Source organism: Ochotona curzoniae, unplaced genomic scaffold (genome assembly GCF_017591425.1).
Source record: "Ochotona curzoniae isolate NIBS_2020 unplaced genomic scaffold, NIBS_Ocur_1.0 scaffold_3208, whole genome shotgun sequence".
Classification (NCBI taxonomy): domain Eukaryota; kingdom Metazoa; phylum Chordata; class Mammalia; order Lagomorpha; family Ochotonidae; genus Ochotona; species Ochotona curzoniae.
In genome coordinates this window covers 42,767,031-42,788,020 of record NW_024467106.1, presented here as the reverse complement: position 1 = coordinate 42,788,020, position 20,990 = coordinate 42,767,031, and the positions used below count along the sequence as shown (strand labels likewise).

General features: G+C 38.2%; 1 protein-coding gene across 4 annotated transcripts in view; it reads left to right on the top strand.

The window, feature by feature from the left end:
* DENND4C (DENN domain containing 4C) overlaps positions 1-20,990 on the top strand; it is a 99,540-nt gene that overhangs the window by 25,606 nt on the left and 52,944 nt on the right. For all 4 annotated transcript variants that reach the window (XM_040963154.1, XM_040963152.1, XM_040963155.1 and 1 more), the window contains exons 6-12: positions 2,375-2,613; positions 4,141-4,207; positions 5,103-5,161; positions 6,009-6,153; positions 10,911-11,086; positions 16,626-16,726; positions 17,597-17,815. In XM_040963154.1, coding sequence (XP_040819088.1) covers positions 2,375-2,613; positions 4,141-4,207; positions 5,103-5,161; positions 6,009-6,153; positions 10,911-11,086; positions 16,626-16,726; positions 17,597-17,815 — 1,006 coding nt within the window. The remainder of the gene's footprint in view (positions 1-2,374; positions 2,614-4,140; positions 4,208-5,102; positions 5,162-6,008; positions 6,154-10,910; positions 11,087-16,625; positions 16,727-17,596; positions 17,816-20,990) is intronic.

Here is a 20,990-nt window from a genome sequence, read left to right as displayed (position 1 = left end):
TTCTCTCTCTTTCTTTCTTCATTCATTCATTCATAAAGGAAATGACATTTTTGTTGTATCTTGCAAAGTAGATAGATCAAAGGACATACCAATGGAGAAATAAAAGGTGCAAATACACAACTTTATGAAATAGGATGTGTTCTTGGTACTGTAGGATTGGTCTGTAGTATTGAAAAGAGGGAAAGGTACTACAAGAAGTTGAAAACCTGCCATGTACATGGTTTGCGAATTTATCTCTAAAGAATTGTGTCTCTGGGTTTGTTTTTCATTAAAAAATTTTCTTTTCCCACTGAGACCAATTAAAGCTTAGTGCAGCAGTTATTCTGCAATTTGGCAAGTGAAAAAGGAGTTGAGAATGACTTCCAAGTTTCTAGATAGTAGAATTGTGATTGAATAGATTGGGACCTTTAGAAGATAGTTCACTTTTGAAAATATTGGTATATAATGCCTTTGTTTAATCATACTAGTTGGGATAATTATTAAAGCTTGAGCATTATTGGTGAGAATGTAGAGTAGTGGGCCCAGCACAAAGGCTCAGTTACTGATCCTCCCCAATTCAAGTACCAGGATCCCATGTGGGCACCACTTAATGACCCAGCTACTTCACCTTCCATCTAAATCCTTGCTTATGGGCTAGGAAAGCAGCAGAGGATAGTCTAAGTCCCGAGGCCTGTACCTGCAAGGAAGACCTGTGAGAGTCTCTTCACTCCTGCCTTCATATGGGCTCAGTTGTGCTATACTAGGAGTGAAACAGTAAAAGGAAGAGCCTTCTGTCTCTCTTTCTCTCTGTAGATCTGCCTTTCCACTAAAAGTGGATAAATCTTAAAAAAAAAATGTAGACTGGTATTGCTGCTGTCTGAAACGGTTTGACAGTTCCTTTTAAAGTTAAACACAAAATTGTGTCACACAATAATTCTACCAAAAGAAGCAGTAAATTGTTGGAAGCATTATTCATAGTATCCAGAATGTGGAAATAACTCAAAGTCCAACAACAAATTGAGGAATAAAATTTATAAATGAATGGATGAATGGATATAGTGTGGGTAGAATATTTCTTATATTTAAAAAAGAATATTTGGATACTTGCCACAGCAGGAATGAAACTTGAAAATGAGAATAATCCAGACAACAAAAGGCAAATACTATATTCTTCTACTTAAAGGAAGACCTAGACTAGGCAAAATTGTAAAGATAAAAGTAAAATACAGATTTCTAGGGGTCAGGAAATGTTGGGATCAGGCAGTGGAAAGTTAGTATTTGTGTTGTTATTTTAAGGTTTAGTAATTTATTTTGGCAGTCAGAATTACGCTTGAGGGGGAGAGACAAATAAGTTTTCATCACTGGTTACTCCCCAGATGGCTACAATGGTCAACCTGGTGCTTGGCCAAAGCCAAAAGCTTTATCTGGGTCGTTGGGTGCTAGGGGCCAAAGATTTGGTCGTTTGCTGCTACCTTTTCCAACTGATTAGCAGAAAGCTGAGTCAGAAGTTAATCAGAAGCCTGGCGTGATAGCATAGTGGTTTAAGGCCTCGCCTTGCACACGCCGAGATCCCATATGGGCGCTGGTTTTAATCCTGGCTGCCCTGCTTCTCATCCAGCTCCCTGCTTGTGGCCTGGGAAAGCAGTTAAGGATGGCCCAAAGCCTTGGGACCCTGCACCCTTGTGGGAGACCCAGAAGAACTCCTGTCTCCTGGATTTGGATTGGCTCAGGTCCACCCGTTGCGGCTGCTTGGGGAGTGAATCATCGGACGAAAGATCTTCCTCTCTGTCTCTCCTCCTCTCTGTATATCTGCATTTCCAAAAAAAAAAAAAATAAATCTTTGTTTAAAAAAAAAACAAGTTAATCATCTGGAAAAGAACTGGTGCCTGCTGGCATTGCAAGTGGTGGGTTTACCTGCTATGCCGTAATACTACCCTAGAAAGTTTTTATTTAAGGGGTATGGGCTTCTGGTTGAGGTGCTGAAGAAGTTGTGGAAGTGGATAGCAGTGATAGCTTTATAGCACTGTGAAGGTGATTAATGCTGTCAGATTGTGCAGTGTATGATGGTTAAGGTGGTAGATGTCATGTATGAGATCTTTAGAGTGTATTGTGAGGTGTTACTCCCTAAGGTTGTGGCTAGACAGAAAATTTCCTTGTATGATTAAAATTGAAAGGAAGTTACAAAAGGTTACTGTTCCTTTCTCTGTAAGATATTTGGTTGGATGCAGTTCAATAAATATCTAGAATTTCTGTCTAGATGTTATCTTTGTGATAGAACTTTGGGTGACGTTTGTTTTATCATTTACGGTTTCTGAGCAAATATTTTTTGTTTTAAAAAGAGAAATTAGATTTGAAAACAAACTGGAATCTTATACCAGAATTCTGTTACTTGTAGGTATATGGAGCTGCCATCCAGTTTTATGAACCTTACTCCAGGGAACTTTTAACAGAGAAACAGCTGATGCAGCTGGGCCTGTTGACACCTGTGGAGAGAAAAGTGATCTCCAAATCCATCAATTCGAACAAATGCATTTGTTTACTCTCACACTGGCCTTTTTTTGAAGCCTTTAGAAAATTTCTTATGTTTATCTACAAACTTTCTGTGTCTGGACCACATCCTCTTCCCATTGAAAAGTATGTATACTGATGAGAGAGCTGTTTGATGCAAAAATAGATTGTAAAAATATACATTTCATTGTTTGCTAATCTTTTCAACATGCTTGGAAGGAATAGAGAGCCAAACTTACTTTACTTCCCCCTTACTCCTTTTTTCACCTGAGTCACTGACTGAACTTAAAATTGAAGAGTGGAGGTAAGGATGGCCATATCCTAATCCTTTTGAGAAATCAACTGAGGAAATAACTCTCTGTGTTTTGATATATTATTTTTCCTATTACTTCTTTAGTCACCAGCAGAAAAGTAGTTATTGATATATACTCATACCCACATACAAGTGGCCAATGCAAGTTCTAACTGTAAAACATCTCTGCATTAGTATTTAATATGAGGGTTTTAAAAATGTTTTTTCTAAAATTTCCAATTTATTTTTACTTAAGGACAGATTTACAAGGAAAAGACACAGTGAGAGAGGAGTAGAGAGAGATCTTACCTCCACTGGTTGACTCCCCAGGTGACTGCAATAGCTGTAGTTGGCTCAGTCCAAAGCCAAGAACCGAAAGCCAAAAGCTTCTTTTGGGTCTCCCTTGTGGGTGCAGGGGCTCTCTTGCACTGCTTTCCCAGGTCATTAGCATGGGGCTAGATTCGAAGTGAAGCAGCTGAGACTTGAACCATTATCCACATGGGATGACCATTCTGCAGGCAGAGACCTAACTTACTCAGCCATGGTGTTGATTTTTGGTTTTTTTTGTTATTGACATAATTATTCAGAATTTTCCCCATGTTTTCTAGTTCCCTTTGTTACGCAAGGTGACAGTAATTATATGAAGGTTTAAAAATAAAGTACTGGGTGGAATACTGTGTGTAATCTCATCATAATTTGATACAGAAATATGGGTTCAATTTTAATGTTGTGGTCATGGAGTGCCAGTTTAATGGTTCATACTTTGAGCTTTAGACCGTTGAATTATTTAAGAAGTTTTGAAGCAAAATTTGCTGTTAGTAACAAGTTGGCAGTCTTTGGAAAAACTAAGATTCTAGGAATATGAAAAAAAGACTAGTATATATGAGCTTTTTTCCTCCATGGTTGATGTAATACCTTGTATTTAGTTGCCCTGAAGAGCTGAAAACCTTTGGAGAAACTTAAAAATTATTATTTATAAGTTGGAAAAATAAGGGTAGTTTTCTGAAGTTACAGAAGTCATCTTAGGATGAAATTCCATTTTATTAGTATTAATTCAATGTATCAGTTTGTTGCTGCCTATACTGGCACTGATAATCAGAGCTATAAAAATCACTCTTTCATGAAGAATGTTTTCCTGTTACTTTTATGTTCCTGATAATGATGGGATATTAGTATAGAGTATAAATCAGGAAACAGATTATGAATTTCAGTTTAATAGGCAGAACTATACTTATTGAGCAAATATACTTATTTAGCATAAGTTTCTTATGACTGGAATGGGACATAATGATATTTAAATATTAAAATCTGTGAAGCATTTTAGAATAATAATTATGATCTTTATTTTAAAAATTTTCTAGGCACATCTCACATTTTATGCAAAACATCCCTTTTCCTTCACCACAGAGACCAAGAATCCTTGTACAGGTAATCAAAAAGTGTGTGTCCTGGGAAATGTCTGCATATGTTCATTGAAAGCATTATGGATTGTCTTCTTACAACCCATTCGAATGAAAATTTAAGGTTCCTTGTGTAATATAAGAGAATAAAATCAGCATGTGAACCAGCTTTGCACTGATCAGTTTGTGACACTTTAAATATTCATCTTTTGAGGTGAAGTAATAATGTATTTATAACATCCTTGAATTTCCAGTTTTTTTGTTTGTTGTTTTAGTTTTACCAAGCATCCTTTCTTTATTGGTTTCTTGGATCCTGTGTGTGCAGAATTGGCATATTTATAACCATCTTGGCTCATGACATTGTCATTATTGGTTTGTGCATGGCCTTTATCTTCTTGATTTTAATGATGTAAAATCCAGAAATCTATTATGGCTATGATCTTAATATCAGAGTGATTAATAAATAGGAAATGAGCTAACAAAAACGGGTTAAACACTGGTTTTTCAAAATGTTTATACCAAAAGACTGGTTTCTTTTTACTTTGAGTAAGTGGCAGACCTGGGTGGGCCCATAGCTTGTGACCAAGTGCAGCCTGCCATGGGAGAACAGTGTAAACATGAACAGGTCTGTTCTCTGTTTGTAGACATTTCACTGATAGTGTGCAAGTGAGGTTGATTGCCATAATAGTTGCCAAAAATTTTGCTCCACGTGTGCAGTCTCTTGGAAGTAGAACTTCTAGTGCTGACTCTTTAACCATTTAGCTAAAAAAAGAAGTAACATGGTACCACCAACTGAATATAGCTGTCATTTTATATTTTGGTGTTTATTTTAAAAAGTCTGTATATTGAACTTCCACTTTGTGTTTGGTTTAAAGATTTATATTTCAAAATTGATTTGGCTAATTTATCTTTTCTTTTTTAAGCTGTCAGTCCATGATGCACTAATATTATCACAGCCAGTTTCTACACCTTTACCACTAAGGTAATTAATAGTATTTAGAATTTTATTTGTATTAATTTGGAGCAGAATACTTTAAAATATTTTAAATCATAAAGTGAAGTGTTATTTCACAAATAGATAAGGATAGCCTTAATGTCTCTAATTTTGATACTGGGGAGAATGTTGGGTCTATTTTAAAAGAAAAATTGTAAAATTGGATATAGGGAATATTTCTCTTTGCTTTTTTCCCAATATTCATTTCATCACTAAATGTTTACTGTGAACCAATTTTAACTTCCTGATGTGCCTAGAGTTCATTTTCTCTGTTCATTTGTATCACTACTCCCGGCTAGCATGATTTTTAATTGGACTATGGTATTAACCTCTTTCCTTGATACCCTGTTATTTTCATTTCCCTTTAATTTTTGACTCACACTGCAGCCTGTGTGTCATTTGGGAAATGCAAATATAATTGTGTAATTTTATCAGCCTTATTTTTTTTAAATTATTATTTTGGTCTCAATATCTGCAGTGTTTTTGTCGTAAACCATTTATTTCAATTTGTTGAATATTAGTGTAACAGTGTTTCTTGCTTCAGGGTGTTTGCTCTGTTACCTGCTACCCCCACCTCTTCCATTTTTTTGAGTTCAGTTCAGATGACTGCTTTAGGAATGTCTTTTCTGATAAATACCTCTTTGTGACCAAAGGATGTGCTTATTATGGCACTCCATAGTATCTCATTAAATTTTCTACTTTTTGGTGTTATTAATAAATAAGATCCTGAACTTAACACTAGATTCTGCCTGTTAATACTTAGGACATAACTAAAAGGAAAATGGTAACATGATTTAGAAAAATAGTTCATCATCATTTCTCTTATTTTTTCTAGTGGTGCCAACTTTAGCACCTTGCTAATGAATTTGGGTCCTGAGAATTGTGCAACACTACTGCTGTTTGTTTTACTGGAGAGCAAGATTCTTCTCCATTCTCTTAGGCCAGCTGTGCTGACTGGGGTAGCTGAAGCTGTGGTAGCTGTAAGTATGGAATTTTCCTTTAGGACAAAATTCACGGCAAAAGAGCTTTTTTTTTTCCCTCAAGAGGTAATTCCTTTCAAATAAAGCAAGTTTGAGCCTCACTTCAGTAAAAGTTTACCGTAAATTTTATGTTAAGTATAATGTACTTAATCTATATTATAAAGTAAATACGATCAGGTTTTAAAGCGAAATAGGAATCAATACAAAAACAAGGGTAACTTGTATTTGAAGAAAAGTGTTTGGATTTCTCAAAATTTAACATTCTATAAAGAATAGAAACTATCATTACATATGATAGAACCCATGAATAAAACTGATTATACTAAACAAAATGTTCTGGGCAAATTTCAGTGACTCCAAAATTACGCAGACAAATTTCATGGTTATTTTCTCCTCTTTTTGACTTATAATCGTAGTGATCCAACAATATTTATGGAGTGGTTGTAAAAATCGAGTAGTATACAAATGTTTAACTTATAAGTAAAGCATACATGATATAAAAACTTCCCTGCTCAAAACCCATCGGTAGCTTCTTATTACACATATTAACTGAGGCTCGAGGGGCCTTTGTATAGAACTTATATTAAATATTAACTTTTATCAGTCCACAGTTGCATTTGAAACAAGAGTTTAGAAAATATTTCTTAATGAACAGACTAATTTTAAAAACTTCCCACTCAAATATTACTTCCTAAAACAATAGTGTTTACCCATGCTCCTTTTTCAAAATCTTTGTAGTTCAGTCTCTAATTTTTAGCAATTCAGAATAAAAATAGTTATACCAAATATAATGTAAAATTGGTAAATTTTTGGAAAATGCAACAGTATATGAGATTTGTGTAATTGATGTTGGAATACTGAGTTGCATGCAAAACCATATTTAAATTTGGATTTGGAATTTAAGGCAAGTTACCATTTGAAGAGGGAAATAGAAAAGATGGTGACAAGATAAATGTTTCAAATCAAGGATGTTGTGGATACCAAAGAATTTCAAAGACATAATGGAGACTGGTAGCAAAAATTAATGAAACCTCTAAGTGCTTTTGGAAAAATAGCTTTTTCTTTCTTTTTTTTTTTTTTGCAGAAGTCAATAAAGAAAAGAGGTTATTTTATTTTGCTGACCTAAAGATTTGTTCAGAGGTTTCTAAGATAGTGCAGGTGTAACACAGCCTTTGTTGAATGGGAAATATCTCTCAGATGCAGTGTGCTTGCTTGGTCCTCTTTGCTCACTCTGCTTCATGCCCTGCTGTCACCTTCTTCCCCAGGGATACTAAGCTATCTCCATACCTTATGGCCTTGGTCCTAGTTACTCGTTCTTTCTGAAGCGCTCTGCTCCTTTGATGGTCTCTGCTGAATCCCTCATGTACTTCAGCTTTCAGGTCACTTGTAACTTCCTTCATGAGGTCTGTGTATTTGTTGTAATATAATCTGCTTCTCTCTTACTGTGAACTCTTTCTGCCCACATGTGGTTTTACTTTGTCATTCTTTATAGCACTTATCAATTCTTGACATAGTATGTATTTTATTTATTATATCTTCTTTATTTTCTGTCTCTTCCAGACCAAATGCTACCAGTCCATAGCTAGAAATCTTCTTGCCAAATGCTGTCTCCCCCCTATTTTTATAAAGAAAGATTTAGTGGAACGTAGACCCATAATTTATATATTGCCTATGACTTTTTTTTTAATGTATGAATGTGAGAGAGTTAAATAGTTGTGACAGAAGCAATATGGTTTGCAAGGCTTAAAATGGATACTATCTCGGGCCTAGTGGGGTAACTTATTGGCTAAAGTTCTTGCCTTGCGTGCACCAGGATCCCATATGGCACTGGATCTAATCCTGGCGGTCCCGCTTCCCATCCAGCTCTCTTGCTAGTGGCCTAGGAAAGAAACGATGGCCCACAGCCTCGGGACCCTGCACCCACATGGGACACCCGGAAGAGGCTCTGGGATTCTGGATTGGCACAGCTCCAGTCATTGCACCCGCTTCGGGAGTGAATCAATGGACAGAAGATCTTCTCTGTCTCTCTTCCTCTCTGTATATCTCACTTTCCAATTAAAATAAAATAAATTAAAAAAAGATACAACTTTTTTGTAATGTGAAAATTTACTGACTGATAACATTAGACTATGCATGCTAGGAAGGCAGAGATCTTTGTTTTATTCATTGTTATGGTCTTATCATTGGAATAATATTTGTCATATTGAATATGTTCATATGTTTGTTAAGTAAATGAATGGATTACAGCAGGAATTCCAAAGCTGAATAATTATCTGTAATGACATACAAGTAGTAAATGCTGTAGCCTTTGTGGGATTGGGGCAAGGCATGAGGAGTAGTGGATAATGGTGGGAATTGAGTTAGACATTGAAAAACATCAAAGACATTTGTAGTAGAGGAAAAAGATTATATCTGTGATTAAATTTCAATATTAGATGACTGGTTAAAATTTCAAAATTTTACATTTCAAAAACTTGTGTTTTTTAAAATGGACATGATACAGTTAAAATAGTTTTAGAAAGGAAAATGTAAAGATTTTTCTTAAAATGTATTTATTTGAAACAGTTAAAGAGAGACAGATATTTACTTATTTTTATTGAAAAGGCAGATAGATTTATGAAGAGAAGAGACAAAGAGAAAGATCTCTGATCTGTTGGTTCATTCCTCAAATGGCTGCAACAACTGGAACTGAGGCGATCCCAAGCCAGGAGCTTCCTCTAGGTTGGCCACATGGATGCTGTGAGAGACAAAAAGGGCAGTCTTTACCCAGTTAACTGCTATGGCCATGGATGGCTGAGACATGCTCACGACAGGAGCCAGGAGCTTCATCCAAATATTCCGTGGTGTGGCAGGAGCCTAAACTCTTGAATCATCTTCCTCTGCTTTCCCCAGACCATTACTGCAAAGCTGGATCGAACGGGTGCCCATATGGAATGCTGCTGTCGACGATGGTGGCTTAACATATTAGGCCACTATAGCAGTCCTGGAAAATGTAAACATTTGATGTCAAATACGACTGAAGTTGAATCATATTTGTACATAGAGGATTTATTTATTTGATAGATTATCATGAATGAGTGAGAGAGATCTTCACCGATTTGTTAACTCCCCAAATGCCTGTAAGAACTCCTAACCTTGGGCCTGGTGCTATGGCCTAGCGGCTAAAGTCCTTATCTTGAATGCGCCCAGATCCTTTATGGGCGCCGATTCTAATCCCGGCAGCCCTGCTTCCCATCCAGCTCCCTGCTTGTGGCCTGGGAAAGCAGTCAAGGATAGCCCAAAACCTTGAGACCCTGCACCTGCTTGGGAGACCTGGAAGAGGTTCCTGGTTCCCGCCTTTGGATTGCTGCAGCACTGGCCATTGCAGTCACTTGGGAAGTGAATCATCGGGCAAAAAAATCTTCCTCTCTGTCTCTCCTTCCTTCTGTATATCTGACTTTGCAATAAAAAATAAGTATATCTCAAAAATAAAATAAATAAAATAAAATAAAACCTCCTAATCTCAGAGCTGAGCATTCAGTCCATGTTTCCCATTTAGGTGACAGGGACTCCGTGCTTTAGCCTTGATCTGCTGCCTCCCACGTGTGTTTGCAGGAAGCTGGATTCGATGACAGATGTACACTGAATCCCAAGCACACAGAGAAGGGAGGTAGATGCCTCAAATGGTGCTCTTGCTCACTGTGCCACAACTCCCGACTCTCATTTTATGTGTTGACTTGACAGTTAAGAAAATTTCAAGTGACTGTCGCTATATAAGTCGTTTTTTCTTTTTTAAAAGTTTTTTTTTTTTTGATTTTTATTAAAAGGCAGGTTTATGGAGAAGGAGACAGAGAGAGTGCCCTTCCATCTGTTAGCTCACTCCCCAGATGACCATAACAGCCAGAACTGAGCCAATCTGAAGTTAGGAGCCAGCCATGTGGATGCCTATGAGCCTGGGTCAGGATCAGCCTCCTCTGCTGCTTTCCCATGCTACAAGCAGAGCGCTGGATAGGGAATGGAGCAGCCTAGACACAAGCAAGTGCCCAAATGGGATGCCAGCACTTGAAGGTGGAGGATTAGCCTGTTGAGCCAGCATGCTAACCTATATAAGTTGATTTGTGAATTAAATTTTTATTTATTTGAGAATAAGAAAAAGAGAAGCAGGACTAACATTTGCTGGCTCACTATTCAGTTTCTGGGAGGCAGATCATGGGATCCACATCTGTGTGGGTTACACATTGGTTCTGTCCCAGTGTTTCTGTTAACAAGTACTGGCACATAGAGCCAAGCAGGGATTCAGACGTAGGCATTGTGACATGGGATGCCAGTGTCCCGAGTGATTCCTTCACTACTGTGTCAGTGCCTGACAAGAGTCAGACTTTGAATTGTTCTAACTTAGTTGGCTTTTGGTCAGAGGTCATTTTGATAATTAATAGGCCAATTAAATTAATAGGAATTAAGGATTGTAAGTTTGTTTTATGATTCTTTTTGAACAATCTTATTTCTGCTTTTATTCTGTCTATGCAATGAGAACATGAGTTTTTTAGTAGTATTAAATTCCAGAAACTTGCTAGCTATTTTATGTGCCTGTGATGATTGTCATGTTTGAAAATCAAAATCACATTTATTCATAGGATTTCCTATTAATAATGTAATGTCATATAGTGGAAGCAAAGCTAGTTTAACTGCCTGGTAGTGGTCCTTTTTCAGGAATTTAGTTAGTATATAATTTTATTGAAAATTAAAATTTGCTTACTTTTTTGCACCTTTTTCCCCAGATGATCTTTCCGTTTCAGTGGCAATGCCCATACATTCCCCTTTGCCCTCTGTCACTGGCTGCGGTGCTTAGTGCGCCTTTGCCGTTCATAGTCGGAGTTGACTCGAGGTACTTTGATCTGCATGACCCACCACAAGATGTTGTTTGCATTGACCTGGATACGAACATGTTATATATGTAAGTTGGTTCCTTTAATATTTTTCCCATTTTGTTATTATTTTTTGGCATTATGGTTAACAGCTCTTTGAAAACATCTTGAGATATGCTCTTCTTGAAAGTTGCTAATTAACCCGCTTTAATTCAGCAGTTCTCAAGTAGCTATTAGTATTTAGGAAAGTTGGATGGTTTGAAAAAAATGTGGTCAGTATTTTATTAGCTTATATTTGAGTGAAGAATGATAACAGTTAGTAGGAGAGATTTGTGTTTATAAAGAGTTTAAGACCCAACATGATGTCTCTGTGGCTAAATCCTCACATTGCAAGCACCTGGATCCTGTATGGGTGCCAGTTCATGTCCCAGCTGTTCCACTTCCCATCCAGCTCCCAGACAGAACACAAACTGGCACCCGTATGGGATGCTGGCTCTTGAAGGGGTGTCATTAGCCAGTTGAGGCCTCAGGTGTTTTTTTTTTTCTTCCTTATATAATATATGAAGTTTTCTGCCCAACAATAGTTGTTAAAATTACATCAGGATGATGTGATATAGCAGGTGAAACTGCACCTGTGGTGACAGCATCCCATATGAGTGCTGGTTTGAGTCCCTGCTGCTCTACTTCCGATGCATTTGCCTATTAATGTGCCTAGGATAGCAGTGGAGAACAGCCCCTGCTCCCACTTGAAAGAATTGGATGGAGCTTCTGACTTCTAGCTTAACCCTGGTCATCATGGCTACTTGGAAAGTAAACTAGTGAATGAAAGATCCTGTCTTCTGCCTCTGCTCTCTGTAACTCTGCCTTTCAAGTGAATAACATAGACCTTAGAAAAATTAGAGATCTATATTTCATCTTCAGGATTGTTAGTCCACAATGAAAGGTAAATATTTAAAAGGAAAGCATGTCAGCTTGATTGTGGAAATTATTTTACAAAGTTTATCACATTGTCTGTTTTGTGTATATATATATTTTGTCAGCTGCACTTCAATAAAACTGGGGGAAAAAATTAACTCATACCTCTCCTTCTCTTTACCCATTATACATAAAGAAAAAAGAAGTGGACAGTAATCCTTGTGACTTAAAAGCTGTAACAGTGGGAACAGTTACTCTAGTCACATAACCCAAGGATCATATCTATAAATGTGCCTATTTTTAAAATTTTTATTTTAAATTTTGAACTTTATGGTACAATTATATATAGTCTGTTATTCCCCCGCCTCAATTCCCACTCCTCAACTGATTTTCCTCATATTGTCACAGCAGTACATTCCTTCATAAGGAGTTACAATTCCATCAGTCTGCTATTTAGGTGTGCTCTGACATTGTTGGTACAAACAGTGTCAGACAGTCCATCATCCTATTGTCTAGATATGTCCAACACTTTCACTGGGAGTCCAAAATGTGCCTATTTGCTTTTAACAGATTGTGATATAAAGATTTATTCATTTGAGAGACACATAAGAAAGGGAGAGACAATGCTCCCATGCTTTCCCATTTGTTGCTTTGCTCCTGAAATACTATAGTAGTGGGATGGCAGAGTGTGGAGGTTGAGGGAAACGCAGTCATTTGAACCATCACCTCTGCCCAAGACCGTCCGCATTAGCAAGAAGCTAGACTGGGACCTGGGGTTGATTATGAAGCTGACACACTCTGATTTGGCATATGATTGTGTGGAATAACTGATATGCCAAATGTCCACTCCCAAGTGTATATGTTCTTGGTGTAGCAGTTCTGCTTCTAGGAATTTATCTGAAAGTTTTGTGTTTCTTACAACATGGCTTATTCAAACTAGGAAAAAAAGAGTTCAGATGTCCCAGACTTGTTTGGCAATATGTTTCCTCAGTGGAATATTACTGCTACTACCATAATGTGCTGTGATTACTGTAAAATGAGTAAGGATGGTTTTGTATTTGGAAAAACTAAAAGATTACTATTTAATAAAAAAAAAGTGTTTAGTTTTGTATTACAGTATGCTGCTACAATGTAGAAAGTGAGATACTTACACATATTTATATTTACTCATTTTAGTGTATCTCATTTATTTATTTATTTATTTAATGCTCTTTGTTGCTTTGTTTTCTGACATTGATACTGTTATGTTTGAAATATCTTTTCCCAACCATTTGATTTTAAATCTTCTGAATATATAATATAAACTAGCTTAAAATATCCAGTCTGACATTGCCTTAATTCAAGAATTTATTTATTTATTTATGTTGTATATTATTAGGTATTTTGATAGCAAATTTCTGGGTTTTTTTTTTTAATTTTACTTTTTTAAATTATTATCATTTTATGATACAGTTCCATAGGACCTGGGATTTCCTTATCCCCTCCCCAATTCCCTCTCCCTTACTGAGTTCCCCTGTATCATTACTATAGTATAGTTTTTCATACACAGACACGTGTCCATCATTGCGGGCATGGGAAATGGCAGAGAGTCCAGCATCCTATTGTCAAGATATAGTAAACAGTTTCATTGAAAGTTCATCTTGGTCTGGAAATAGAGATGCATACTGCATTGTATCCTCATATCTGGATGTGATAGCCTCCAATACACAGTTACTATATATCCCCTTAAATGAAAAGCCACAAAACAAAATAAACAACAGGAAGAAAAGAAATTAACAACACCGTGAAGTTAAATAGCATTCTATTGAATGTGTCACTGAAGAAATGAAAAAGGAAATCAAGGACCTTCTTAAAGAAAATAATGCTACTGTGTGATCTAGAAGTCATTGAAGAATTTGATGAGAAGAAAGTGTTTGAAGAGATGAAACTAACAATAAAAAAAATTAAAATCCATGATATATAGTTTCTGCTGGTCTTTGTTGGTGAAATGTGTCTTCTGGTGACTACAAATAAATTGTTTTTGTTTTTTAATCCAGTCTACTAATCCATGATGTTTGATTGATGAGTTTAAGTCTTTTCTATTCAGGGTTAATTTGAATGGGTGGTAATTTAGTCCTGTCATTTTAGTCTTCTGTTGTTTTGTTATTTACTCGGATGTTCTTTGCATTTGCATTTGGTTTTGGTGGGTGCTATTCCTTTTCTCTGTCAAGAGAGAACATCTTTAAGTATCCTTTGCAGGGCAGGTTTGGAAGAGGCATATTCTTTTAACTTTTCTTTACTGTGAAAGAATTTTATTTCAATTTCATAGATAAGGAAAGTTTTGCTGGGTACATTATCCTGGGCCAACAGGTTTTTGCTTTTAGAATCTGGAATATGTTGCTCCATTCTCTTCGGGCCTGTAGAGTTTCCTGTGAGAGGTCTCCTGTGAGTTTAATTGGCATTGTTTTGTATGCCAGTTCATTTTATTCATGTGCACATTTAAGGATCTTTTCTTTATGTTCAATTGAAGATAACTTGATTATCAGATGTCATGGTAAGGATTGCTTTTGGTCAAGCCTGTTGGGAGTTCTGTTCCCCTCCTGGATATTGTTGCCCCAATGATTTCTCTAAATTAAGGAAATTTCCCCTTATTATTTCATTAAATACATTTGTATACTAAACCCAGCTTCTCTTTCTGCACCTCCTGCTACTCTCATTACTCTTATATTTGGCCTTTTAGTAGTGTCCTTCAATTCTTGAATAATTTTTGTAGGTTGATCCAGCTCTGCTTCCAGCTTTTTGTTTGTTTCCTCCTGGTGACAGGAAATATTTTCTAATTCTGAGATTCTTTCTTCTGCCTTCTTCATTCTGTTTTGGAGACTGTCCACTGTATGTTTAAATTGCTCCACTGTAGTCTTCATTTCTCATGTATCAGCTTTCATTTGATTCATTTCCAGTGTGACATGTTCCTTAAATTCCTTGAACACCTGCTTTATGTGCTTGTCATTGTTGGTAAGTGTTTTGAATTTTATATCCCCCATTTTCTCAGTGTCTTCCTCAGTAAACTCTGAAGTTGGCAGAGGGTTTTGCTCCTTTGTAGGGGAGTCTTCAGTAATATTCATTGTGACTTTGTCTCTTCTTTTGCTCTTGGTCATTATACTTCTGGTTAGTAGAGTCTTCTCCTTAGGGCAGGTTTCTAAGCTGTGTCACTCACAGGTCTACAGTTCAATCTTACTTACTGCAGTTGATACACAGGTCATTGTTTGCAGTCACTTGTGCCACTCCCTCCAGCAAGTTCTAGGTCTGGGTTCTTATGTTAGATTTACACCATGGTCTCTGTTGCCCCAGCTCCTGGCTCACCAGTCTCCACTTCCTGTAATACTGTGCTGAGGTTGTCTGTACAACCTGTCTGCCACTTCTGGTTGGAGTAGGACCCAGGATTAGGGAGACACAAGGTGCCTTACATAGCTAAGTTGTTGTTGGTGCTGATCTTGCTGGAACCTGTTGGCTGTTAGGTCTGAGGGCCACATGGACCTATTTTGACCAGTACGATGCCATAGTCAGTGTTATTTTCCTGTGGAAACACTGCAATGCACTGAGTTCAGTGAAAACTCGCTGTTGTCCCCCGCAGTCTTAAATTCTTTGGCACACTATATGAAATGGCACCTGATGTGCTACTACTAGATTTGTTGATCTGCTGGCCTCAGGTCTGAGGCTACCCAGACCTATTTGGGTGGAACCTCTAGGATGCCACGTTATTGCAGTTCACTGAGCCAGAAATGAATTCATTCCCACCTCTGTGCATGCACAGTACTGTCCTTAGACCTTTGCCTCCTTAGGCAAAATGGCGCCCGATTCGACTCTAGGGGTCAGACTAGGTTGTGAAATCCACCCTGTTCCTGCACTGCCTGTCTGGGATCTGCTGCTCTGTCTCTGCTCCTGGCCAAATCAAACAGACTAGCAGGACGAGCAGTTCTTTCTCTGGGTTCACCTTCTTGAGCTCCTGGTAAACGTCCTTTCCCATCTTGTTGCTAGTGCAGTTCTTATTGCCACTTGCTGAGTGCCATAGTACCAGTCCTGTGATTCATTTTATAATCACTGTTAGGACTGTATGAATTATTGTATGTTTAAATCTTTATTTCAATTTTAGTTTGTCAGGTTTGAAGTGTTTTAGAAATCAGTGCGTAATCAATTAGATTTGACATTTTTGATATGTTCCTAATTCTAATGTTGAAAATGTGTGTTGGGGGCGCCAGCATGTGATGTAGTAGTTTAGCTACTTTTTGCTGCCCCTCTATCACATATCAGAGTCCTTGTTTTGAGTGCCACCTGCTTTACCTCCTTTCAGCTTCCTGCTAATACATGTCTTGGAGGCCCTAGCAATGGTTCAAGACTGGGTTCCTGCCACCCATGTAGATGATCACTTTCTCCCTCCCTCTGCTTTTGCTTCTGTCTCTGTTATCCTCTGGCTCTCTGCTTTTCAAGCAAAATGAAAATCGATGAAAGTTTAAAAATATAAAAAAAAAGTATATATCAAAATGTTGGAGTGAGATGGCAGAATCCCAGGGTCAGTTGAAATAAAGATAATGTTCTTGTAGACTTTATTCAAACTGCATATGTCTATTTTAGCTGCAACAAAACAACCTTTCCATTTTCTGCTTCAGTTTGACAGAAAATTTTTTTGTGAAAATAGTTTATAACTAACACATTTTATGTTATGTTCATATTTAATAGATCTGATGAAAAGAAGAGCATGAACTGGAAACAGCTTCCCAAGAAGCCATGCAAAAATCTACTTGGCACGTTAAGGAAATTACATCCACAGCTATCTACAGGTAATAAGTGATTTTTTTTTTAAATTAAAATCTCTTATTTATTTGAAAGGTGAAAAGAGAAGAAGAAATCTACCTGCTTGTTCACTACCCAGCTGCCTACAAACGGCCAGCCTGTGCTGAGCCACACTGCAGCCAGGAGCCTAGAATTGAGTCAAGATCTCTAAACTTGGTTGTAGGGATCCAAGTTTTAAGTCATTATCTGCTGCCTTCCAGGGTGCACTGGAGTGCTGAATCAGGAAGTCATGTGCTGAACCAGGCAGGTGAATCAGAAGTCATGAGCTCTGGTATGGGCTGTGGTGCCGACAGTCTACTTACCCATTGCGCCAAACATGCCTGCCCCAGAAGGAATTTATTTATTTATTTTTTAAGATTTCTTTCTTTCAAAGGCAGAACCATTAACAGAGAAGGAGAACCACAGAGAGAGAGATATCTTATGGTCAGTGATTCAGTCGCCAGATGATCTCAGTGGCTGGGGCTGGACCATGCCAAGGCCAGGAGCCTACAGCCTCTGGATCTCCCACACGGGTGCAGGGATCCAAGCAGCTGGATCATTCTGCACTGCTTCCCAGGTGTGTTAGCAGGGAGCTGGTGCAGAGGTGAAACAGCAAGGCCTCTAACTGGATAACTTGCATCCATATGTGATGCTGGTATTTCACGTGGCACCTTTAAGCCATAGCACTAGCCCCAGTTCTTGATATTTTTTAACAGTGTCTGTATTTGAGCTTCCTGCTAGCACCTGTCTGATTTTTTCATGTTTGGGATAAGAGGGCTTTCAAGAAGTCATGGGCTTTAATTGTTTCCTTGGTAAATCGTTGTATCTGTCAGATATTAAATATTAATGCCCTTTTCTGTTTTGACTTCCTTTCTCAGTTCACAGAAAAGCTCAAGAAGGTTCCGCAATTGAGATGACTCCAATAGAAGCAGATTTTTCCTGGCAAAAAAAGATGACTCAGCTTGAGATGGAAATTCAAGAAGCATTTTTGCGCTTTATGGCTTCTGTTTTAAAAGGATATAGATCATATCTCAGACCAATCACAGAGGCTCCTTCAAATAAAGCCACAGCTGTTGATTCCTTGTTTGACCGGCAGGGTGAGTAGCTTTAGAAAATACAGTATTTTCTATTTGGTATTGTTACAAAGAAATACAGATGTAATTTTTATATGCCATTTTTTTCTAGAGATATTTTAAACTGGAGGGCTTTTGGAAAAGTCAAAGATGTTACTTTGTAAATAGTTCTAGCTGACACCTATTCACTAAAATAGGTGTCAACTATTTTAGTAAATAAGCTCTTTCCTCGCTTTTACATGTGTACATAGATTTTTGTAATAATACCTCTTCATTTTGAAATAATCTGTAAGAATTATACTGTGTAAATAGGCAATCAGTGTTCAAATGTTTCTGACAAATGTAGATGTGTTTTGTGAAATATGCACTCATGGGCCCGGCGCGGTGGCGCAAGTGGTTAAAGTCCTCACCTTGCACCCCCGGGATCCCATATGGGCGCCGGTTCTAATCCCGGCAGCCCCGCCTCCCTTCCAGCTCCCTGCCTGTGGCCTGGGAAAGCAGTCGAGGACAGCCCAAAGCTTTGGGAACCTGCACCCGCGTGGGAGACCCGGAAGAGGCTCCTGGCTTCGGATCGGCATAGTATCGGCCCGTTGCGCTCACTTGGGGAGTGAATCATCGGACGGAAGATCTTCCTCTCTGTCTCTCCTCTCTGTATATCTGCCTTTCCAATGAAAAAATAATAAAAATAAATCTTTAAAAAAAAAAAAAAAAAGAAATATGCACTCATTCTTTTAAACTTGTGCTGATTTAGGGAAGCATTTTTTTTCTTTCAGTTATTTGTATTCTATGTGAATACTTCAGAAAGTTTGTGTAAAAGGGAACTAAAAATGCAAGTTTTCTTTTCATACAAGGAATTTTTTATAATATAAAAAGTATATATTACAACAAAATTATGCAAACTTTTAATTGTCATAGCAAAATAAATTTAGGTTTTTAACTCCATTTTCCAAAAGCTTTTTGAAATACCATTGTATGTAGTAGCAACTTCACATCTGCAACAATATCCATTATTCGTGAAATTATTTTAATTTTCTCTACTTTTTACCCAACAGTGCTCTTAATAAAGACACCAAAATTGGATTTTCCCAGTAATACTTTTGTTCTTATTTCTGCTCTAGGGTAACTTATCACTCAAATAATTAGCTAGCTTTTACCAGGTTTGACTTGCTATTATGTATCTGTATAAAGAAACACGCCATTTGGGGCTAGAGTCACAGAATAGCAGATTTAGCAGCTGGCTGTGATGCTGACATCCAGTGTGTGACTGTCAGTTCAAGTCCTGACTGTTGTGTTTTTGTTCTGGCTCCTTGGTAATATGTCTGGGAAAGCACCAAAAGATGGCCCAAGTACTTGGGGACACTGCCTCCCATGTGGGAGAGGAGACCTTGATTCTGTTCCTGACTCCTGGCTTTAGCCTGGACCATTGTGGCATTTTGGAGAGTGAGCTAGCCAATTGGAGATCTCTCCAGTTTGTATTTGTTTCCAATAATAAAATAACTAAACTAAGTAAATAAAGACATCTTTAAAAATTTATGTAAAATCCAATTCTGTGGGATACTAATTGAAGAACACCTTTAAAATATTTTAAAAATAGAACAGAGTACTTCAGAATTTTTAAAGATTTATTTTTATTATTTTTTTCAATGGAAAGGCAGATATACAGAGAGGAGAGACAGAGAGGAAGGTCTTCCGTCCGATGATTCACTCCCCAAGTGAGCGCAACGGGCCGATACTATGCCGATCCGAAGCCAGGAGCCTCTTCCGGGTCTTCCACGCGGGTGCAGGGTCCCAAAGCTTTGGGCTGTCCTCAACTGCTTTCCCAGGCCACAGGCAGGGAGCTGGAAGGGAAGCGGGGCTGCCGGGATTAGAACCGGCGCCCATATGGGATCCCGGGCGTGCAAGGCGAGGACCTTTAACCACTTGCGCCACCGCGCCGGGCCCAGTACTTCAGAATTTTTAAATAATTAGTTTATTGGTTTCAGATACTAAGAGACAGAAAGAGTGCTGCTACTTGCTATTTCTTGTTTCAGAAACCTGCAGTAGCTAGGGCTGGGCCGAGGCCAGAGCTGGAATGTAATTCGGGTTTCCCATATGAATTGCAAGAAACCAACTGCTTGAGCCAGCACTACTACCTCCCAGGGTCTGCATTAGCAGGAAAAGGGAGTCAGGAACGAGAACCAGAACCAGGAGTCAAACCTAAATATTCTAATGTGGAAGAACTGTCATCTTTCCTGGATTTATAAAGTTACTGTTCTTATTTTGAAAGGCAGAATTATGGAGAGAAGGAATCAGAGTGTGATCTTGCTTCTGCTGATTCACTTCCCCAAATGATCACAACGCCTGGAGCTGGGCCAATAACAAGGAGCCTCTTCCAGATCTCTGATGTGGGTGTAAGGGACCAAGGACTTGGCCATTTTCTGCTGCTTTCCCAGGTCGTACCAAATAATTGAATTGAAAGTGAAGCAGTTGGGACTCAAACTGGTGTCAAGATGAGGAGCCAGCAATGCAGAGAAGTAGCTTTACTTACTATGCTAGAGTGTTGGCCCCATTCTTCCTGACTTTTTAAGGCAGTTTTGAAGCAACTAGAAAAAAATACTTTAAAATACTCATGCGTGGGCCCATTGCAATGGTTCAGTTGGCTAATCCTTCCCCTTGCAAGCCCTGGGATCCCATATGGATGCCAGTTTGTATCCCAGCTGCTCCGCTTCCCATCTAGCTCCCTCCTTGTGGCCTGGGAAAGCAGTGGAAGATGGTCCAAAGCTTTGGGATCCTGTACCTACATGGGAGACCCAGAAGAAGCTCCTGGCTCCTGACTTCATATTGACCCAGCTCCAACTGTTGCAGCCGCTTGGGGAGTGAACCATCGCATGGAAGATCTTCCTCTCTTTATAACTGACTTCACAATAGAAATAAATTAAAAAATTTTTTTTTAATTTAAATTTTAAAGGATCTACTTATAATGAAAAGCAGAGTTTCAGAAGAAAAGAGAAACAGAAAGAGCTCTTCTACCTGCTGATTCACTCCCCAAATGGCCATCATGACTGAGGCTGGGTAGGCAAAAGCCAGGAGCTTCTTCCTGGTCACCCCTGTTGGTGTCAGGGCCATCTTCTGCTCCTTTCCCTGCACATTAGTGGGGAACTGGATGGGAAGTGGAGCAGTTAGAATTCCATACAGCTCCCAAATGAGATGCTAATGGCTG